General features: G+C 39.0%; 2 protein-coding genes across 2 annotated transcripts in view; one reads left to right on the top strand and one right to left on the bottom strand.

Annotated features, from left to right (window-relative positions):
- Window positions 1–243: 243 nt before the first annotated feature.
- Window positions 244–7,349, bottom strand: cltrn (collectrin, amino acid transport regulator). The gene is made up of 7 exons (XM_074668594.1): window positions 7,209–7,349; window positions 6,988–7,054; window positions 5,114–5,172; window positions 4,737–4,822; window positions 4,455–4,568; window positions 2,389–2,583; window positions 244–639 (listed from the first exon to the last, which is right to left on the bottom strand). Exons 1-7 carry the CDS (start codon window positions 7,227–7,229, stop codon window positions 528–530), a joined length of 654 nt encoding a protein of 217 aa, XP_074524695.1. The 5' UTR covers window positions 7,230–7,349; the 3' UTR covers window positions 244–527.
- Window positions 7,350–9,743: 2,394 nt separating this feature from the next.
- Window positions 9,744–18,562, top strand: part of reps2 (RALBP1 associated Eps domain containing 2) — a 36,991-nt gene continuing 28,172 nt past the window's right edge. Inside the window, exon 1 of the mRNA XM_074668927.1 lies at window positions 9,744–10,130. Coding sequence (XP_074525028.1) covers window positions 9,951–10,130 — 180 coding nt within the window. The 5' untranslated portion in view covers window positions 9,744–9,950. The remainder of the gene's footprint in view (window positions 10,131–18,562) is intronic.

The following is an 18,562-nucleotide window of genomic DNA, read 5'->3' as shown; positions in this document are numbered from 1 at the left end:
ATCCGGATAAAGAACGAGAGAAGACAAAATAATTTATTCAACCCTCCAGGGCAAATTCTATTTTTCACTCTGTTGTTATTTTACACGCACGGGCTTCAAACACACTCACACACACACACAGATGCACAAACAGAATCTGGAGTGATGCGTCAGTGTATGGAGAAATGTCAGATTTCTTTTTAAAGAAGAGACACAAGACTTCATTAAATATCCTCACACAGAGGATCTTTAATTCATCATCCTTTGAAGCAGAAAATTGGTACACCTATGCGTGAAAACGTTTCTCAATGGCAGGCTGCTCGTGCTTGTTTCTGTCTGAGGCAGCAGGTAAGAGGAGTGAAGAATCTCTCCCAAGGATCAAAATCATGAATGTATAAAATTGTTTTTACACCACGCACGCTGTGAATCAACAACAACCATCAACGATTTGTTTTTTCAGTGCAACAGAGTCCACCAGGAGCAGCTTCCACCGTCATCTTCTCTTTTGTCCTCTTTACTTTTCATGGAAGTGTTTAAAAAGATGATTTTTAAATCCGTGTGAATTGCTCGTTGTCTGAGAATGACATGTTGTAAACGCCCTCATTTGCGACGCCGCTTTCTTCATTGAACTCGTTGTCAGCTTCTTTTTCCTTCTTTTTGCTGGAACGAGGAACAAGAAACAAGAATGTGACAAGTCCATCATCTACGGTAGCCTTTAAAGCCCAAACACAACACAACAAAACACAGAACTTCAGAGAATGAAAAAAAAAACATTAAAAACTGATGAGAAAACCCCACATTCAAAAAATATACACATTTTACATCTCTCTGCTGAATCACCTGGCTGCTTCAAATTCTTGATTCTGATTGGTCAAAACCCTAGAATAATAAATCAAAGTGAAGATCTCACCACACACTGTTGACAATGTGGCAAAAAAAAAAAGTCATAATAGGTAAACAACATTCTTTGTCACTCTCAATATGTATGGAAAAAAATGAGCTTTAGATTTATGGTTAGTGTCTGTCATGAGGAGAAAAAAAAGAAGTGAGAAACATGTCAGAAAGGTTAAAACACACAAGAAGATGAGGGAAATAGGCAGCAACCAACAAACAATTAACTGAATAAATGTATAAAATAAAAAATAAATATATTAATAAATAAAGTTGCTTCTAGTTGCATAAATGAATTGTTTTAAAATCAATAAAACTATCTCAGATTTAATATTGAGTGTTGCTTGTTGGTGTCTTAAGCTGGTAGCAGGGCTATGAGCAGAATCATATCTCGTAAATGTGTTGTATAGATTCCTGAAAGAGTGGGACAAGACTAAATCCCTGTCAGGATTTTAATTTGCATAACCACCCATTCACTACAGCCGCACAAAGAAGAATGCAACACAATTTTAAACAGCAGAAGAAAAATCTAAAGGGCTCAACAAGATTTCACACAATATTCAAAACAAAAGAGATCATGGGAACATTACCCCAAATTTTTAGCTGAAGAATTTGGCAGAGTGATATTTTACACAAAAAGCTCCAGTTAATAAAATTATCTACAATATTTAAAACTACTGCATTTCAGGCAACAAAACCAAGTTAATTGAAACACAGCAATTATTTAAATTAATAAGAGAAATGTTTTTTGTTTTTTTTATTGAAGCTGTGATACTTCAGAAAACGCTGCCCAAAAAGACAGAAAAAATAGGACATTTGCAGAAAAAAAAAAAAAGGAAAACTTTTTTTCCTGCAATACAACAAAAGTTACACAAAACAAAACACTGACAAAGGGACAGATGTTATGGGATTGAGCAGCCACTTGCCCCTGCCAATCCAATCACTTGTTGGTGCTGTTTAACCTTCTCACAGCTATGAAGTGTTTTTTGTTTTGTTTTGTTTTGTTCTTTTTGTTGTTGTTGTTGTTGTTTTTTTAGATTTTTAAAGCTACTGGTAAAAACATTGGTCTTTTTCTGATTTGGTGTCCCCTATGAATGAAGTTATTTATTTCTTATCTCCTTGCTGATGTTGCCAGTACATACATGTAAAATTATGAATATTGACAATAATGACATATTGATTTTTTTTACACCCAAATGTATCACCCATTAAAAAAACATTGTGGTGGTAAATGAGAAGATGGGCTGTCTCTGCCTTGTGCTTTAACTCACTTTGTTCTCATCTACTCTCCAGCTGAGGTCACAGGCACCAAAGTAAATATGTTGATATAATCAGTCATTAAGCTGATGGTCCTGTTGTTTCTTTTCCTCTCTTATAAAAAGGTGTTAAAATTCAGTTTTATATGTTTTACATCAGGAGCTTTAAGTTTCCTAATTTGCTTTGTTTTGACCTTTAAGGCTACCATAATTTTCCATTCACTAAAAGAGAAATGTGATGCGTCTCTAAACTTCTGCTTACCGTTTCTTTTCAAGCATGGAGGACCCAATGAGGAAGATGATGCCAGCAACCACAACACCCATGACCACCCCAAACACAATGAGCCATGGAGGGGTGTCGGGTGTGTCAGGTGGTGTCAGGATTGGAGGGATATCCAAAAACTCCAGAGTCTCATCAGTCAGCAGGAAGGCACTGTTGATGCGGTCCCTGGACTTTCTGATGAAAAAGTAGAACATGCTGATTTTAATCAGACTGATTTTACACTCAATGAAAGTGATCACGGGACAGCAGAAACTTTTTTCTGCTCCTCCTGGGAAACTCTTAGAAACAGACACATTTCAAAAACATGTTTCTGTAAGAAAATAATAAAAGTAGGTTCTCAATTCTTCAAATGGAGGCTGGCTTTGAATTTTCAAGTCAGGACGGTTAAATAATTCATTCAGTCCTAACCTAAAAGCACAAATATGGATTTTACAGAATGTCCATTTCAAGTTTTTTCCTTACATTATTAATTAAGAGAGACCCAGAGAAACCCTGCTGTGTTTCAGATGAACAGTGACTTACTTTTATTTCACTCTTTTTCATTAGGATTAACTGAGGTCCATGCCAGTGGTGTTTTCTAATAAAGTCTCATATTGAAGTACGTCTTCAGGCAGTGTAATGCTTTAGGTCAATGAGATACCACTCTTTGAATGAGGACTGTATAAATGAAATAACACTCACTTCTGTACACTCAGATTCAAAACAAATACAACTCACAGCATTTAGCATGACGGACATGTTTAGCTTGGTGGCTAATTTTAGCTTCAAACAGAAACAACATCCACCAATAAACTGGCAAAATAACAGGGAAGTGCGACCAACACAATTCACCCTGGAGTATTACTGCAACAGCAGTAAATAAAGTTCTAACATCAGCAGTGAAAATAACAATCACGTCAGCATAGGCTGAGCTTTTCTGCCAACCCAGGCAGATAGATTTATGACCAGTAACACATGGTTTTCAGCACAGTCACTGGTATGACTGGTCACACTGGTATGTTGGCATATCCACATACAGTCATGGCTCATGGTAGTACATCACATGTAACATTGGTGAATAACACAGAAGCAATGATATCCATTAGGGGTGGGAGAATTTCAAATTCAGGTAATGAGACAAACATACAACGATGTCTAATGGCGCTTATGCTGGCATTAGACATTATCTTTCAGCTAATTTAGGTAGTTCATCATCATAACCCTCACCCAATTAAAAACATCTCACAGCGATGGAGGTGGACAACAATAATATAATCATAGGAAGCAGAATGAAACTGCATCTGGATCAAATATGCTAGAATGATATCAAACAGAACGCTGACTGAATGAAAAATGTTTTAACCTCATGTAGGAGTATTTGAAGAGGGGATATTCTGCTTTCCCATATTTTAAGCATTGGTTTAAAGTAACAAAGCTGGATGTTTAGACTAAACCTTTTCAGATTTTTTAAACCATTCCACAAAAAAAACTGAATCTAACTATAAACTGATCAAAATGGTTTATTTAAAAAAATTGCTAGAGATCTTTCCAAAATCTGCATAAGACTGGCTGAAATGAGGAGGTCATCACATAAGGATCTCCTAACTGGTCCATGACACTTTGGAGTGGCAGGCCATTAAACACCAAGGTCTGCTCATAGCTCTGCCCTTGTCAGGCCTCCAGAGGGAAGGGGGTTTGTGAAGCAGGGAGCCTTAAAGAGACAGCACCTAAAATAAAGTGCTTCAGACAGAGGCTGAAATAAAGGTTTATGGAAACACCAGTGTGAGAGAGATATGACTTTTCTTAAGATTAATCTCTATCTATGATTCCATTTTACATTACTGTTACTCATTTAATCCAGCTAATGTCATTGATAAAGGGATAGAAAAGGAATCACTGGAGGCTCTATTGGAGAAAATTTAGGTGCCATGAAATAAAATGACCTGATTCATGTTGGCCTGTGAGAGCTGAACTTCGAGCTTGCTCATTCTAATTTTGAAACTTGCACAACACAGTGATACTTCCTTAAAGATTCAATGCTTTGTGTCAACGTGTCATGTGAGTACCTGACCGCCTGCTCCACGTGGGCTTTACTGACCAGGCTTCCAGTGCTTGGATCCGTCACCACAAACCAGAAGGACACTCTGTCAGTCCTGTTACAAACGTGGATGTGTGACACTCTGGGGAAGTTCCACAGGACAATAAAGAGCACATTAGTGTCGAAACATCTTCATAAAGCATGAGTCAGAGCTTTTATAGCGGTAAAAGACATTATATAACAGTTTTATAGTTATGGTTCCCATCTTAAAAACACACAGCAGCAACTTCTTTATTGCTTCTTTTCTTACTCGAATTGCTGTCCCAGGCTCTGTCTCCTCATGGCGTACGCCATGGAGGCTCGGAAAAAGAACATTTCATTATCATCCCACAAGTACTGCAACGACAACAACAAGAACACATCACATGCTGCTTTGAGGAGGCCCTTCAGGGTTAGCTGATCACCACATGGACCTTGTCCTTGTGGTCAGAAGTCACACACTAAGAAAGACAAATCAGCACATTACAGTTTTTCAACCAGCTTCAGCTTCATAAATGATCAGTTGGCTGTTAATGTGATGTTACAGTAGTAGAAAGCACAGGAGATAGTTAAGCTTCAAACAGTACTTCATGATGCAACGCTTTGATAGCTTTGTGCAGGCCGATGAATATTTAAAGATATACGCACAGCTTGATCTCCGAGAGCAGTTTTGATGCTGAGTCGCACTTTGTTGCTGATTGAAGCATCTGCAGAGATAAAAAACAGATTCAGATCCACAGTTCATTTACAGTTTCATCAGTTTCTTGGGCTCAGTTCTTAGATAACAGCAGATCATTATTCAGAATAATGTTTGGAATTCATCACAATATGTTGCAAAAGTGAGAACATTTGTGAATCTTTGTCACAATTTTATCACATTTAGATAAATCCTGAAGGACAGTTTGAACAGCTTCTTTTCGAGGGCTGTCTTTTGAAATAAAAAAGAAAGAATTTCATATCATCACAAACAGAAACCTCATGAATACAAAAACAATCTTCAAATCTTTTCGGGAGATAGAAATCCTGTTTGTGAGCTCTTCCGTAAATCTTGTGTCACTTTTATGTGGGACTACTGCTGCAACCGTAGTTTCATTTTTCTTTGTATAAATGATTCATTCTGTTGTTTATAGTGCCTTTGAAAAGAAACAAAAACATGAATCATTAGATGTTTTACAAGTTGTGAAACATTGCATGTGATGGGATTCTGTCGCACGTATATTTTTTGTGATATTTTTTATCTGTTGAAATTTTAAAAAGTTGTGATGTCACCCATTGGCTGCTGAAGACTTAAGAAACATCTAATCATGTATATGGTGTCATACATGTACTTAAAGAGTTATGACATGTTTACAGGCCAATGCAGACAAAGGAGCTGATACACACCTCTCTCTGCCATCATCAACCTCCTCTGATTGTAAAGTTGGCCTCATGCTGAGGCTTTGCTCAAACCTAAACTGTTTTGATTTAACATGACAGGTTGAAAGTGAAAAAAAAAAACCTCACTGATGTTTGCATATCAAGTGTCTTTGAATCAAATCATCCCCTCAGAGTATAACTTCCACCTCACTCACTGAACATATTTTCTGAATACTGCTTGAAACATGATTACTGGTATTCAAAACTTTTCAGCATCAGAAAGTGTGAGTAGCTGTGATTGTAAGAGTAGTGAGTTAATGCGATCAAAGGTAGATGATAAATGTAATGAAGGTTTGTAAGTGTTTCCCAAGACCTCAGCACAGTGACCTCAATTTGATAAAACCAGAAAGCAGTACAGAGTGTGGAGTGATTTATGATCTCCTCCAGTTACTCTGGTGTTGTTGTTGTTTTTGTTGTTTTTGCTGCTTTTTGTTTTGTTTATTTATTTTGTTTAAACAAATAGTTGTTTATTTTTTATTAAATATTTGTCATCACTGCCATTAATATGCAACATAAACAGTACAGGGCCCCAACATTGATCCCTGGGGGACACCACAGGAAGTGTTTCCCCCCATATTACAAACTGTTTCCATCACTTAAGCAGCTTTAAACACAACTTGTTTATGATTAATGTGTTGTGAGCGGTTCTATCAAATGTTTTTAGGTGAATAAATTCTCCAGCTGCGTACTTTGTTTTGTTTTGACTAATTTATTTTAGTGATTCTATTTGTACTTGTAATGTTAATCCATACTAACTGTAAGGATGTAATTTTATTTATCTTATCCCCGTGAGTTTTTAGGACTTATGGAGAACAGTGTTAGGCCTGTAGTTGGTTCCCAGTTTTGTACAGAAGCCTGCCTTTTGCTATTTTTATTTTCACCTCCCTGTGAAAGAGAGAGGATGTGTAAAAGTGTTGATGTCTGAGGAAGGTCTAGTTATGAAACAATCATTTAGATTATCAGTCTAATCCGACATTATCTGAGATTTATCTGCTTTCCTCATATGAGAGTAAACATAACACAGCCAGAATAAAGGCCTCACACTAACAACTTATACAAAATATTCTAGCAGATTCAGATCACAGGGTTTACAGTTGGTCACTCACCTGGTTTACAGTGCGGCTCCACCAAAGCAGACGACACACAGACGAGAAAAAAGATCTTCCCCAACATCTCCTCAAGGAACCAGACACAGAATAATAATAAAGACAGCTGCAGAAGCTGAAGTGAAATCTCAGCGTTCAGCAGAGGAGCGTCATTGGATGAAGTTTAATGTTTAAGCCTGGACACACCTGATCTAACCTCTTTAAAAAAAAATGGCACGCACCTCGACCTCACTGTAAAACATGGAGCCTGTAAAGTGGTCGAGCTGCACGGCAGGTGTTTGTTTAAGCTTCCAAGATAGAGCTGCTAATGTGAGGGAGGCAGAGCTGAGCTTTGTTTACTCTACTCAGGACAGACTGTGTGTCTGGCACCTGTAGCCACATGCAGTGTTGGAAAGATAGAAACACACAGATTGTATCAAAAGAAACAGACTGGAAAAGGTCAGATCTGACCGTATCTGAGTGTTACTGCTGGGGTTGTTGCATTCTTGGTGAGCACAGGTTACAGAAAGCTGATGATATCCAGAACATAGTGACCCAGCGGTGGTACATGTTGGACTAAGCAGTTATTTCCCTGCTTTAATCTCAGTATTCATGACAGAATGTGCTGTACCTACTCCCTGCCTCTCCTATTTTTACTCTGAGGTAAACAATAAAACTGAATCTGCCACAGCAAAGAGAAAATAAAAGTGGAAAAACCTTGAAAAGAAAACACAAAATCAGCGTCTGTCCTGGCTGAGGTTTGTATTTACTGTTAATCATACATCCCGCCTCATCGTCAGACTAACAGCTTGGTTAAATATTCAACCATTAATAAGAAACTAAACTGACCCACAGGCTACACAAGGTGAAAATCTGTTCTTATGTCGATTTTTCAAGTCTTCCTTTCATGATAACAGAACACACAAAGTAATAATTAAAGCATGTTTTTGTTCACATTTTAAACTGAGTCCATTCAGGCCTATAATAAAAGATTTCTTGCTCTCATTAAAGCCATAAATGTTTGCCATAAAAAGTGACAACAGCCCTAAACATTTCACGGAAATTCACACCCACTTACTCCCAGTTTCACCTCAAGTTTCTGAATTGAACACAGCGAACTTAATAAAATACTTAATCTGTTGCCCATATGTCAATCTAAAATAATATATATTCACAGCTATGTTCAGCAGTCTTCATTTGAGATGACTTCCAGTCATTGAGTATTTTGCTGCATTGATACAGACTGAAGTTGTGTTTCTGACCAGAAGAGGGCAGCAGAGGCCTTACAGCTGCATCAGAGCACCCTCATTATTTTTTGCAACGTCCTTCTAAATAATAGTAAAGCTACTCTAACAACCCCCCTTTTTTGCCAAGGCTACATCTGCACATTCCTATAAGTTGCTTTAACAAATCGTAGTGTCTCTTTTGCTCTCTTTAGCGTGTCCTTAATGATCTGCTGCTCTAACTGGAATAAATGATCCGAATAGTTTTTGAGGCAGTGTTGACAGTAGAGGAGAGACACTTGAAAAGCTGCACATCTGAGTGAAACAACTCCACAACTAAGCACACCACAGCAAACTCCTCTTCAAACTCATGTGATGAATTTTAAGTTTGTACTGATTTGGCGCCCCGTGTGGACAAAACAGCTTACTCTAATTTTGTCCTGAATATGTAAATTGTGATTCTTATATATATATATATATATATATATATATATATATATATATATATATATATATATATATATATATATATATATATATATATATATATATATATATATATATGTGTGTGTGTGTGTGTGTGTGTGTGTGTGTGTGTGTGTGTGTGTGTGTGTGTGTGTGTGTGTGTGTGTGTGTCTTTTTTTTCTTACCAGTTAAAAACTCCTGAAAAACTCCTGACTAAAGCTCCTCTGAGTTATAAGTTAAGATGCTCAGAAGTTATAAAAGCAACCATCCAATTCCATTTTACCACTTGTTACTATGAGGACAGCAATGCTCATTTTCAGTTTGGGATTCAATATCTTTATTTTTCACATTCTGTTAGTGACTGAGCTGTAAGGACATGCAATAAATGTCAAAAGTATGAATATAGAAATATACACAAATAAAAGAGATAAAATTTTAAATAATAGAGGTGTCATGATGTGTGATATGTTTATATTGTTGCATGTTTCAATTAAGCACACAAAATGCTCTGATTAAATCATTTTCTGAACTTATTTATGGCATTTTAAACTTAATCACACATGCAGGGGAAATATGAGAAAAATAATTCTGGAAGTAAACACTCAAACAGAGTAAAGGCCTGAAAAAAAAATCAGACATACAAAACTCCTTTGACGAAGTCATTTGAACTCAACCTTTGTTCTGTCAGGTCACTGGACAGGCATCTTTTTTTTTTTTTTTAAGATTATCTGGAATATTGATCTACACAGGTATCCATACGTTTTTTTCTCTCTCTCTTTTAAAAAAAAAATATATATATATTTATTTATTCATATATAAATTTATTAATTCATTTACTTGATTTTGTTTTTACTTGTTTTCATGAAATGAGTTAGGGTTTTGGGGAGGTTAGGCCTAAAATTTAAAAAAGGACCGAATCAGCTTAAAACGCCAAATATAGGACCAGCCATAAATAATCTGTCCCCCTTGAATGAAAATCTTTTGATAAATGACTTCATTCTGGTTTGAGGAGACAAAGCAACTCCTTATTTCTACAGACAAAGCCTCTCTTCTTCCTGTGCTCTACCGCCCCCTGCAGGCTGCGGCCGGCTCTGCTACAACCAGACATAATAGGCAGTAGGAGTGGATGATCCTGAGCCGAGCAGTCCTCACAGGAGCCCTCGTGCCGGAGGTGATACCGCCCTCCCGCTGCCAAACCTCCGCGTCCGACCTGAAACAGGAGCCGGTTTTCGGAGCGGCATGCATCGATCTGTGTGCCCGTAAAGCCGAGTCCTCCTCCATGCGTCAGCCCCGGGAATGGATCAGGAATCCGGTGTGGCGTCTGCGGGGAGTTTCATCTCCCTGAACGAGCACGAGCAGAGGTATTACTCAGGTCTCCACAGCCTGTGCCAAGCTGACACCTCAGGAAAACTGTCGTCCAGCAAAGTGGCGGAGCTCTTCAAGGCGTCTCAGCTGCCTCCTGAAGCCCTGCATAAAGTGAGTGTGTGACTGCACCGCACATCTGCGCCTGCTTGGTCATCACATGTTACCAGGAGTGTGTGTGTGTGTTTGGATGTTTGTGTGTGAGGTAGAGCGAGGGGCTGAGAGCTGCGGCTGCTGATCACCAGACCTCAGTGATCTGCAGGAGCAGGGTCCACATGACCAGGTGGTGGTCCACTCTGTCGGCTAGTGAGCCTTGATGATGGATCTGCTGTGTGTTAGGGTGTGTAGGGACACACACCTCTGTTCTTAAACCCCTCTGTCCCTGTACTCACTCTGCTAGCTGTGTGTGTCCAAATGTCCCTTTACTCCTGATTTAGCCCAGAAAATGTCAGAACAGGATGTTGTTGGTAACATTCACCTGCCTGCCAGTTAAAGTTACATTTTCAAGAAACTGCCCCTGTTCAGAGGGATCTGCATAGATTGTGTGTTTTGGTTGTATGCTGAATAAAACTTATTCTCAGTGAAATAACCCGATGGTTTCTTGAAGAGGGGTTTTGAAGCAAAATAATGGCAGTTATCATACTGGAAATCTAACTTGATATCAACGTAACACAAAGAGGAGAAGCTTAGACAAGCTTTGATGCAAATCTGTGCATAAATCTTAGTCTTAAAGAGGGGGTATTTTGCTTTTTGTTAGTCTTTATACAGTCTCTCATGGTAGCTTTACATGATTCACTGCCAACAAAAATCTCTACTTTTCCCACACTGGTGTTTTAGGAAACCCTCATTTCAGCCTGTCTGAAACCCTTAAGCTGCTGTCTCTTTAAGGCTCCCCACTCCACAGACCCCCTTTGCTCTGATAGGGTGGAGCTATGGGCAGACCTTGGTGTTAAGCCAGGCATATACTGTGCAATATTTTAAATCGTTTGACTCAGCTTCATCTCAAACTTCACGACTCGATCACTGAGTTCAAAAGTTCGCAGCCCAAGAATCATGTTCTCACAGTATGACCCGATGCTCTGATGTGACTTCACTGCTCACACTAAACGTTAGATTTTCTTGCGATTAACAGATTTGTGATCGGGAGCACATCATGAGGTATCAATCTCTCCCTGTTTCTCCACACATACTAAACGAGGCATGACACACGATTGAGCTGAAATTTGAAAAATAGACGCACGAGTGGCAAATTGTCTCAAAACGAGCCAACAATCACTCAGTGTATGCCCAGCTTAAGAGGCCCACCTCTTCAGCGTGTCATGGACCAGTTATGACCTCATCATTTCAGCAAGTCTTGTAAAGATCTTGTGCTGTTTTTTTAAACATATTATATTGATTAGGGGTGAGTATTGGCAAGAAGCTCACAAAACAAAACTTGGGTCACAATACGATAGTATCACCATGTATCACAATATTGTGATATTTTGCTTTATTCTACAGTGTTGAAAAAAAAAGAGGATGTGTATGTAAATCACACAGTACTACTCAAAATTGAATGTCTAAGGCATACTGACTTGCTCATTTCTACAAATAATCATATTATCAAGTTTGGAAATGAAATATTTTGATTTAAATATACTTTGAGATTATAGTTACAAGACAGTCTTTTGGCAACATACAGTGGAGCTCTTCAGTGCCATCTACCTCAGTGGAGGAGGGGAGTTGTATTTTACTTACAACTTTGCTAAAAACTGGATTTTTGTTTTACAAAAAAAATTCAATATTAAGGTTTGATATATTGATATTGTATCAGAGGTCAAAGTATTGGGATAATTTGCTGTATCAAATTTTCTTCACACCTCTAATTTTGATCATCTTACAGATAGATTCAAAGATTCTCACAACATTTGAACATGTAGCAGTTTGCAAATATGCGCACTTTCAGTGTGAACATCCAGCGCTGTTCCTCTACATTGATGTTTAAAATACGGGGAAGCAAAAAAAGAAATGTACTGAATATGAAGAAATGTATTTTATTTAATGTGTGAGGAAATAAATTAGCGATTCAGAGCCAAACTTTTTTTTTTAATGGGCTGTGAACTGGTTCACTTCTGCTGTAATAGTCACACTTTACCATGGGGTCTAATGGGGTTTCCTTTTGCTCAACCACTGGCCTCACAGCTCATTAGCTGGGAACAGAAAATAAACAGCATCTTTTTTTGAATTGTTGTTGGTTCTGCTGGTATTATATAACTTTTTTGTAGCAGTCAAATATACCAGAGCTTATAGAGCTGCTGTGAGGGTGGTGATTAGCCACAATTCTTGTGCTCTATCAAAAATGCTATCTATGTGAAGAGTGGCTCTTTGAATATCTGCACATGCATACAGCCTCAATCCTGTAGGCTTGGCACCACAACTGTAGCTAAAAAATGCCCATAAATTTCCTAGCTCCCCCCTAAATGTTTCACTAAGATATGGAATTGAAAAATGCTTCCCATTTCCTTCAATTCCTTATTTGTGACTGCAGAGTAGTGGTGTCATAAAGAGACTCTCTATGGGGATATTCATCTTTTGAGAGACGCTTTAAACCTTTAATACACATTTGTAATGGAGTATAAAAACATGCCCCCTGTTCTCTGTCAGTGTAATTGTAGCGAGTGGTGGTGTGATATAATGTGATGATGTTTTGGGAGCATAATTTCATGGGGGTTGTTGTTGATAGCCTCTGCTCTCAGTTTGAGCTACAGTAGCAATTTTCAACAGAGCAGCACAGCCCGACAGAACACCTCCAGACACTGTTTTTCATTTATTCCTGTAGAGAAAGGAGAGGAATAACTTCAGCTGTCTCATAAAAATAATAAACCAGGCCAAATGTGGCTTTTGAGGAGAGAAATTAAGCATAGAATGCAGAAGCAATAAAATGTACTATAGCAAAGTTCAGTCCACACCTGTATGACGCATAGTTTGCTCACAAACTTTATTAAAATGTGACTTGAAGAAACACTTTAGTGACAGAGCATTTTGACATTTAACCTTTCAGTCTACAAAACTTGTCACCTTCAATATCTTCCTCTTACAGCACTCAGAGAGTAATTATAGGAGCAGCTGTGAATCAAAAGAACATGAGGTGTGTTTATGTGTACTGGTATCCTGGATAAGTGTGTGCATGGTGACATCATATCCTGTTTTCTTAAGTCCTGATCAGTACTTATCCTGTCTCTTTAAACCTGCGTATGATTGTCCTCTGACTAACCTAACACTTCAAGTTTTACAGTAGAAACCAGAAACCTACAGCATGCAGACATTAATCCAAATGTCTGATTATCTTTGTCAGTCCAGATAAAAGGGACTGAACTGGTGGGAAATAGAGACACAGTTGCACATAACCAATGTTCTGGGTTGCTCATGTTCCATGTAAACATTCTGTCCTTGAAAAGATAAAAACCAGACCAAGGTAAAAATTGTGAAACTATGTAAACAGTCTGAGTCACTTTTAGTCATCTGTCTATTTTTCGGTCAAACTTACATGTTTGGTGTGAGTTAACACTGTAAGAGCTTTTCACACTGTTCAAACGGCATTATCTTAAAACATTCATTCTGCAATAATGAATACAATACAAATTTAATCCTACTGCTGTGGATTACACAACTATTGCAATTTCTAAAATCTGTACCAAATACCTTACTTGGCTGTCTGGAGCAGTAAGAGAAATTCTCCATCCTGTATTTTACAAACTTGCTTTATTACTTAACAAAACAACAAAATGAAAGCTATCTGGGACTGGTGTTAATTGAATTTATTGCATTAAGAAGGAATACTGCAACTTCACAAAATTTCATTTCAAAACATAAAACTGATGCATTGGGCACAGTTTATAGCTTTGCTAATTTTTAACCTCCCACCCTAACTGGGTCTTTACATTTGCAGTGTCATTAAAGGTATGGACTACAGGAAATTTCATTTATTATTAGTAAACACAACTTTCAAACTGGGCTCCTCCTCCTTGGAGCAGTGCCAGCGGTAGCACCCACTAGGGCTGGACAATTAATTGGATTTTAATTGTAATTTCAATTTTGCCATCTGACAATCATAAAAACAATATAATCGAAGAAAAACAATTAATATGCCACACAGTGCAGATGTATGCAAGTTCCTGTGCTTCATAGCTCTTCTGTGTTCCATGTGCAGCCACAGCGAGTGTGTGTGACTTATGTGTATCAATAGTACTGTATGTGCCACTTGCTGGTTCTTTAAAGTTGTGTTTAAATCAGTACTGAAGTTTTTGAATAAATGAATAATTGTGTATATTAATTGTGATTTCAATATCACTTAATATAATCGGGATTCTTATTTTTACCATAATCGCCCAGCCCTAGCGCCCACCCACAGCCTCCGTGACTGTGACAACATGAACACACTTTCCAGCCCAGCAACCACCTGTATCATCGCTGTATCATGCACCTGACTTGGCATGTTAGCATCAGCCAGTCATGGGCATTTAGAACATACCTGGTTAGTGGAAAGCTAACTTGTGTCGCTCTTTGTCCATGCTGCTCCCTAAGTGCCCCAAAATGAGTGAAGGTCGAGCCAAGATTCACCCTCGTTTAGTAAAAAGCTTTATCTGTTTGGTGTTTCGTTTCACTTTGGTTGTATTTTGTTCCTCCGTGCTATACTTCCACCATCGTAGCCTCTCAGGATAGCTTATTCCACGCGTTATCAACACGCAAGGTCACTTGCGCACTTGGCGTGCTGTAACTGGCTGAGGTAGCCAAAACAACCAAAACATACAGGCATCGGAGGGGGTTTGAGTCAGACACAGATACTGACACACAGGCACAGAGGCCCATAGAAGACAATTGAGTAGAATTATTCCTATAGAAGTTGACATTTTATTTTTTAAAGGAAAATCCCGCAGACTCTACCTTCAAAAATACAGCATTCGGTAATGTTTGTGTATGTTATCATGATGTATAAGTAAGAGAGATGGCAGGTTGAGTGGATACAAATTAAAATCCTGACAGGATGAGCAGGTCCTTAATGTAAAGTTGTGCTCACCCTTACCATTCTTTATCCTGCTTAAAACCCAGCCACCAACAAAAGACATTCACACAAAATATTGTTTTTTTAATGGTTCATTAATACTGCTAATGAAAAATAGTCCATCTGGTAAACAGAACTATTTCTTAAAACATTTCTGTCCTCATTCAGCTCTCCTTTTTCTCAGAGCTTTGATGTTAATTCTCCTTCAAACATAAATGTGTCAAATGTCTGAGCTTAGGACATTGTTGCTGTTCTCTCTAGCTCCTGTACATCCTACAGATGAAGTGACTTTGTGTGTCTGGATTGCAGGACAGGATGTTGCTCCTGTTTTCCCTATCAGAGGTAGATGGGGTCTAGTAGCCCCGCAGGCTGCTCTCAGTATTTGCCCACTCTCAAAGCCAGCCTGAGACACCCTTTTAACCAACAGGCTGAGGGAAGATGTGACAGACTACTTACTGATTTGATATTACTGGGTGTGATCAGTCTTAGTCCCAAACTGTTTTCAGTGCCTCTGGATTGAGTCTGACTCTGAATTTGCTGAAGTGATACAAACATCGTTTTCCAGCTCAGATGAGCACAGCAGGTTGCCGGCGCTCACAGTCTCGCGGGGTCACCTCCCGGCGACCACAGCCTATTGTGTGACTGTGTGTGTCTGTGTGTCTGTGTGGGTGTCAGGAAGTTTGGCATTGAGCTCCTCTTCCTTCCTGTCCGGCCTGGATCGCCGCCACCTCGTGCGGTGATTGACACACAGCCTTCTGAGCGTGTTTGGCTCTGCTGCAGGATGTCTGCGGGATCACTCTTGGTCTCAGCGCTGACTTGTGGGTCATTGTGTCAAACTGTGTCACTGAATCATAAATGATGTGTTTCCCCTAGAAAGATATCATGATACAGAAGTTTTGTTATGACCTGACTTTTCCTGTAAATACTGTTTGCTTTCTGTAAAAACAAGGGGAATTTTCCACTAGGTGCTGTAGTTTCAGGTGTGTTTTGTTGAGTCATGATCCACGTTGATAGCCCAGATTCACAGAGGAAGGATCTTTATGTCTAACGTGTTTTCAGCTGATAAGTACCAAAGGCATTACACCTCTTCCTGCTGTTTGCGAGTCCTCTGGAGAACTTCCCACACTCTCCTTTCAAGTCTGTTGTGTTTCTGGTTAAATGGACTCAGAGGACAGAAAATGTCCCTGCTAACTTTTGTCATGTGAATAAGATACCAGCGGTAGAAGTCTAGAGCTTGTTTATTGGAGCCTTAAATTGGATGAGTGGCTCTGTGATGTCTCTGCTTCAGTTGTAAGGTGGATGGTATGAGTTCAGTTTGGTCACATGTGCAGGTTTGTTGACAGACACTGCTTGCTGTAGAACCTGTCTGGTTGAATCAGGTGTGGCTTTGTTACAGGTAAGACTTTCTGGAACTCAGCTTGCCCGGTGTTGTCACATACCGACTCTGACCTTTGAGTGTCAACTGCTTTGTTTTCAGTCATGGCAAAGTTGGTCTTGTGGTGCATCTCATGGTCAATTTACACTAAAAACTTAAGTCAATATTCATCCCTCAGCCTGAAGTGTCTCTGTTTAGAGCTCTACTGGAGACGTTTGTCAGTAAGAAGTAAATTATCCAGGAGCTGGAGCTGGTTTTATCTTGAGATTACTTTTTTTTTTTCCTGGTGGCAAACTTGAGGGCAGGGTTAGTAAAACTAACTTTGGCTTAAGTTTTGTTTCAATCAGGGAAACTCTAAAAACAGGGCTTTTCTAACTAACAGAGCTAAATGTGTATGAGCATTTTCTCGTTGATGCTGGTGTGTGAATGCTTTACTGCTCCATAAAAACTCAAGAGTTGAGCTCTGCCCATTTTTCCATCATTAAGACATTTATAAATAAGCCAGAGTATCTAAAGTTTTGTCATTATTTTGCAGTAACACCATATTAATAATCACCATAAAAACATTCTTGATCACAGGTACTTTACAGTTTTTGCAGTAATTGATCCAAACGATGGCTCATGAAGAAACAAGTAACCACTTCATACCCAAATACAAAGTTAGCACAGTTAGACAGGCCCGTGGTGCCACTTGTTAAAGCTTTTCTTCCTCAATAGATCATACTCGTGCTTTTCAATAAAACTGTGAAATAAAATTTGGAAAGTTAATTTGGTGGAGCACTGATTTGATTTAAATAAATCCTCAATTAAAGAATTCAAGTGACCATCGGAGGGAGATGGTGCAAGTTCTGGCAGTTTTGGTTGTAGGCATTCAGTCTACTCGTACCTCAATGCTACCGCTGGCTGAGCTCATCTAAAGCACAGGTTGCTGGCAAGGGACATAGTAACAGAGATAACTCAAAGGTCCTATATTATGCTCCATTTCTGCAGTTTAATATGGATCATTGATGTCTTCATGAAATGGTAGAAACATGTTTTGGTCCAAAATGCCAATAAATCAAGCACAGCAGCATTGTTTCCAGGCTCTCATAGCCCCTCTGTTCAGAAAGATCTAATTTAGTGGGCGTGACCTTCATATGTAAATGAGCCACAGCTGATACTGCCCGCTCTTCAATGTCACTGAGAGCAGCCCCATGAGCTCAGAGTGCACAATATTTAGAAAACAGCGAAGCTCGTTCACTGTAACGCTAAAGGCTAAAACAACAGGCTAACTGCAGCTAAAGTTAACATACTGAAGCTAACACAGAGACAGGGGGGACACTGAGGAAAAGCTCTTACATCTGCTCCACAGCACACAGCATTTAAAATACTCACATTTTCAGGGTCCGAGGTTTGTTGGTGGATGGTTGGTAATGCGCCTGGATTCAGGACCAGTCTATTCGCTAGCCCTCTGTTGTACTGTCCAAAGTTGGAAAAGCAGTCAGCCGTGAAGTGACTAGCACACACATGCACAGTTACACAGGTACTGAGTGTAGCTGGCACATTTCCTTGATAAATGAACTCTAGCTTCTTAGTCTTGTCTTCCTCTGAGATGGTAATTTGTGCATGGAACTATGTGGCCGTTTACAGTCAAAAACAGAGCAGTGATGGCTCTTCAACTTCAGCATTCTTCTCCCCACTGCTGGAGAGATTTTTCTCCAGCAGCAGGGAGGGTAGGGGGTGCGGGGATATCTGCTCCAGTGGACCAGTCAGGCCAGACTTGCTCCTGATTGGCCAAAAAAGGGAATCGCTGACGTTGGCAAGTCCCCAAAATCCAAACAGCTCGTTTTAGGTCAGGATTTTACATTCACAAACACTACTAAGTAAAGGTTTTGTCATTAAATATCACATTTTGTGGGCTGGGAGGAAAGCCAAAGACCAACAAATTTTACTAAAAGATATGATTAAGTGATTTTTGCATAATATGGGACCTTTAAAAACTACACAGCTGCGTGAAAACTGCACATTTCAGGGAGCCTCTGAAAGACAGACTGTACACTGTACACCAGAGTGACTGACATTTTTAGATTGTAGTTTGTTTTTTATTTCAAATGAAGTTTTAAGAACCCTTGTAAAAATTGTATGTACTCT

Source organism: Halichoeres trimaculatus, unplaced genomic scaffold, assembly GCF_033239565.1.
Source record: "Halichoeres trimaculatus isolate MK-OKI-2021-1 unplaced genomic scaffold, fHalTri1.1 fHalTri1_scaffold_4, whole genome shotgun sequence".
Lineage (NCBI taxonomy): Eukaryota > Metazoa > Chordata > Actinopteri > Labriformes > Labridae > Halichoeres > Halichoeres trimaculatus.
Note: the sequence above shows the minus strand (reverse complement) of the source record. Positions and strands in the feature narration are given on the sequence as shown.

Bases quoted from the DNA above. Each gene is read 5' to 3' on its own strand.
- cltrn (XM_074668594.1), bottom strand. From the start codon at position 7,229: ATGTTTTACAGTGAGGTCGAG. The intron at 5,173-6,987 runs GTGAGTGACCAA...TTATCTCTGCAG, and splicing joins GGAGCCGCACTGTAAACCAG to ATGCTTCAATCAGCAACAAA. The intron at 4,823-5,113 runs GTGCGTATATCT...TTGTCGTTGCAG, and splicing joins CTGCTCTCGGAGATCAAGCT to TACTTGTGGGATGATAATGA.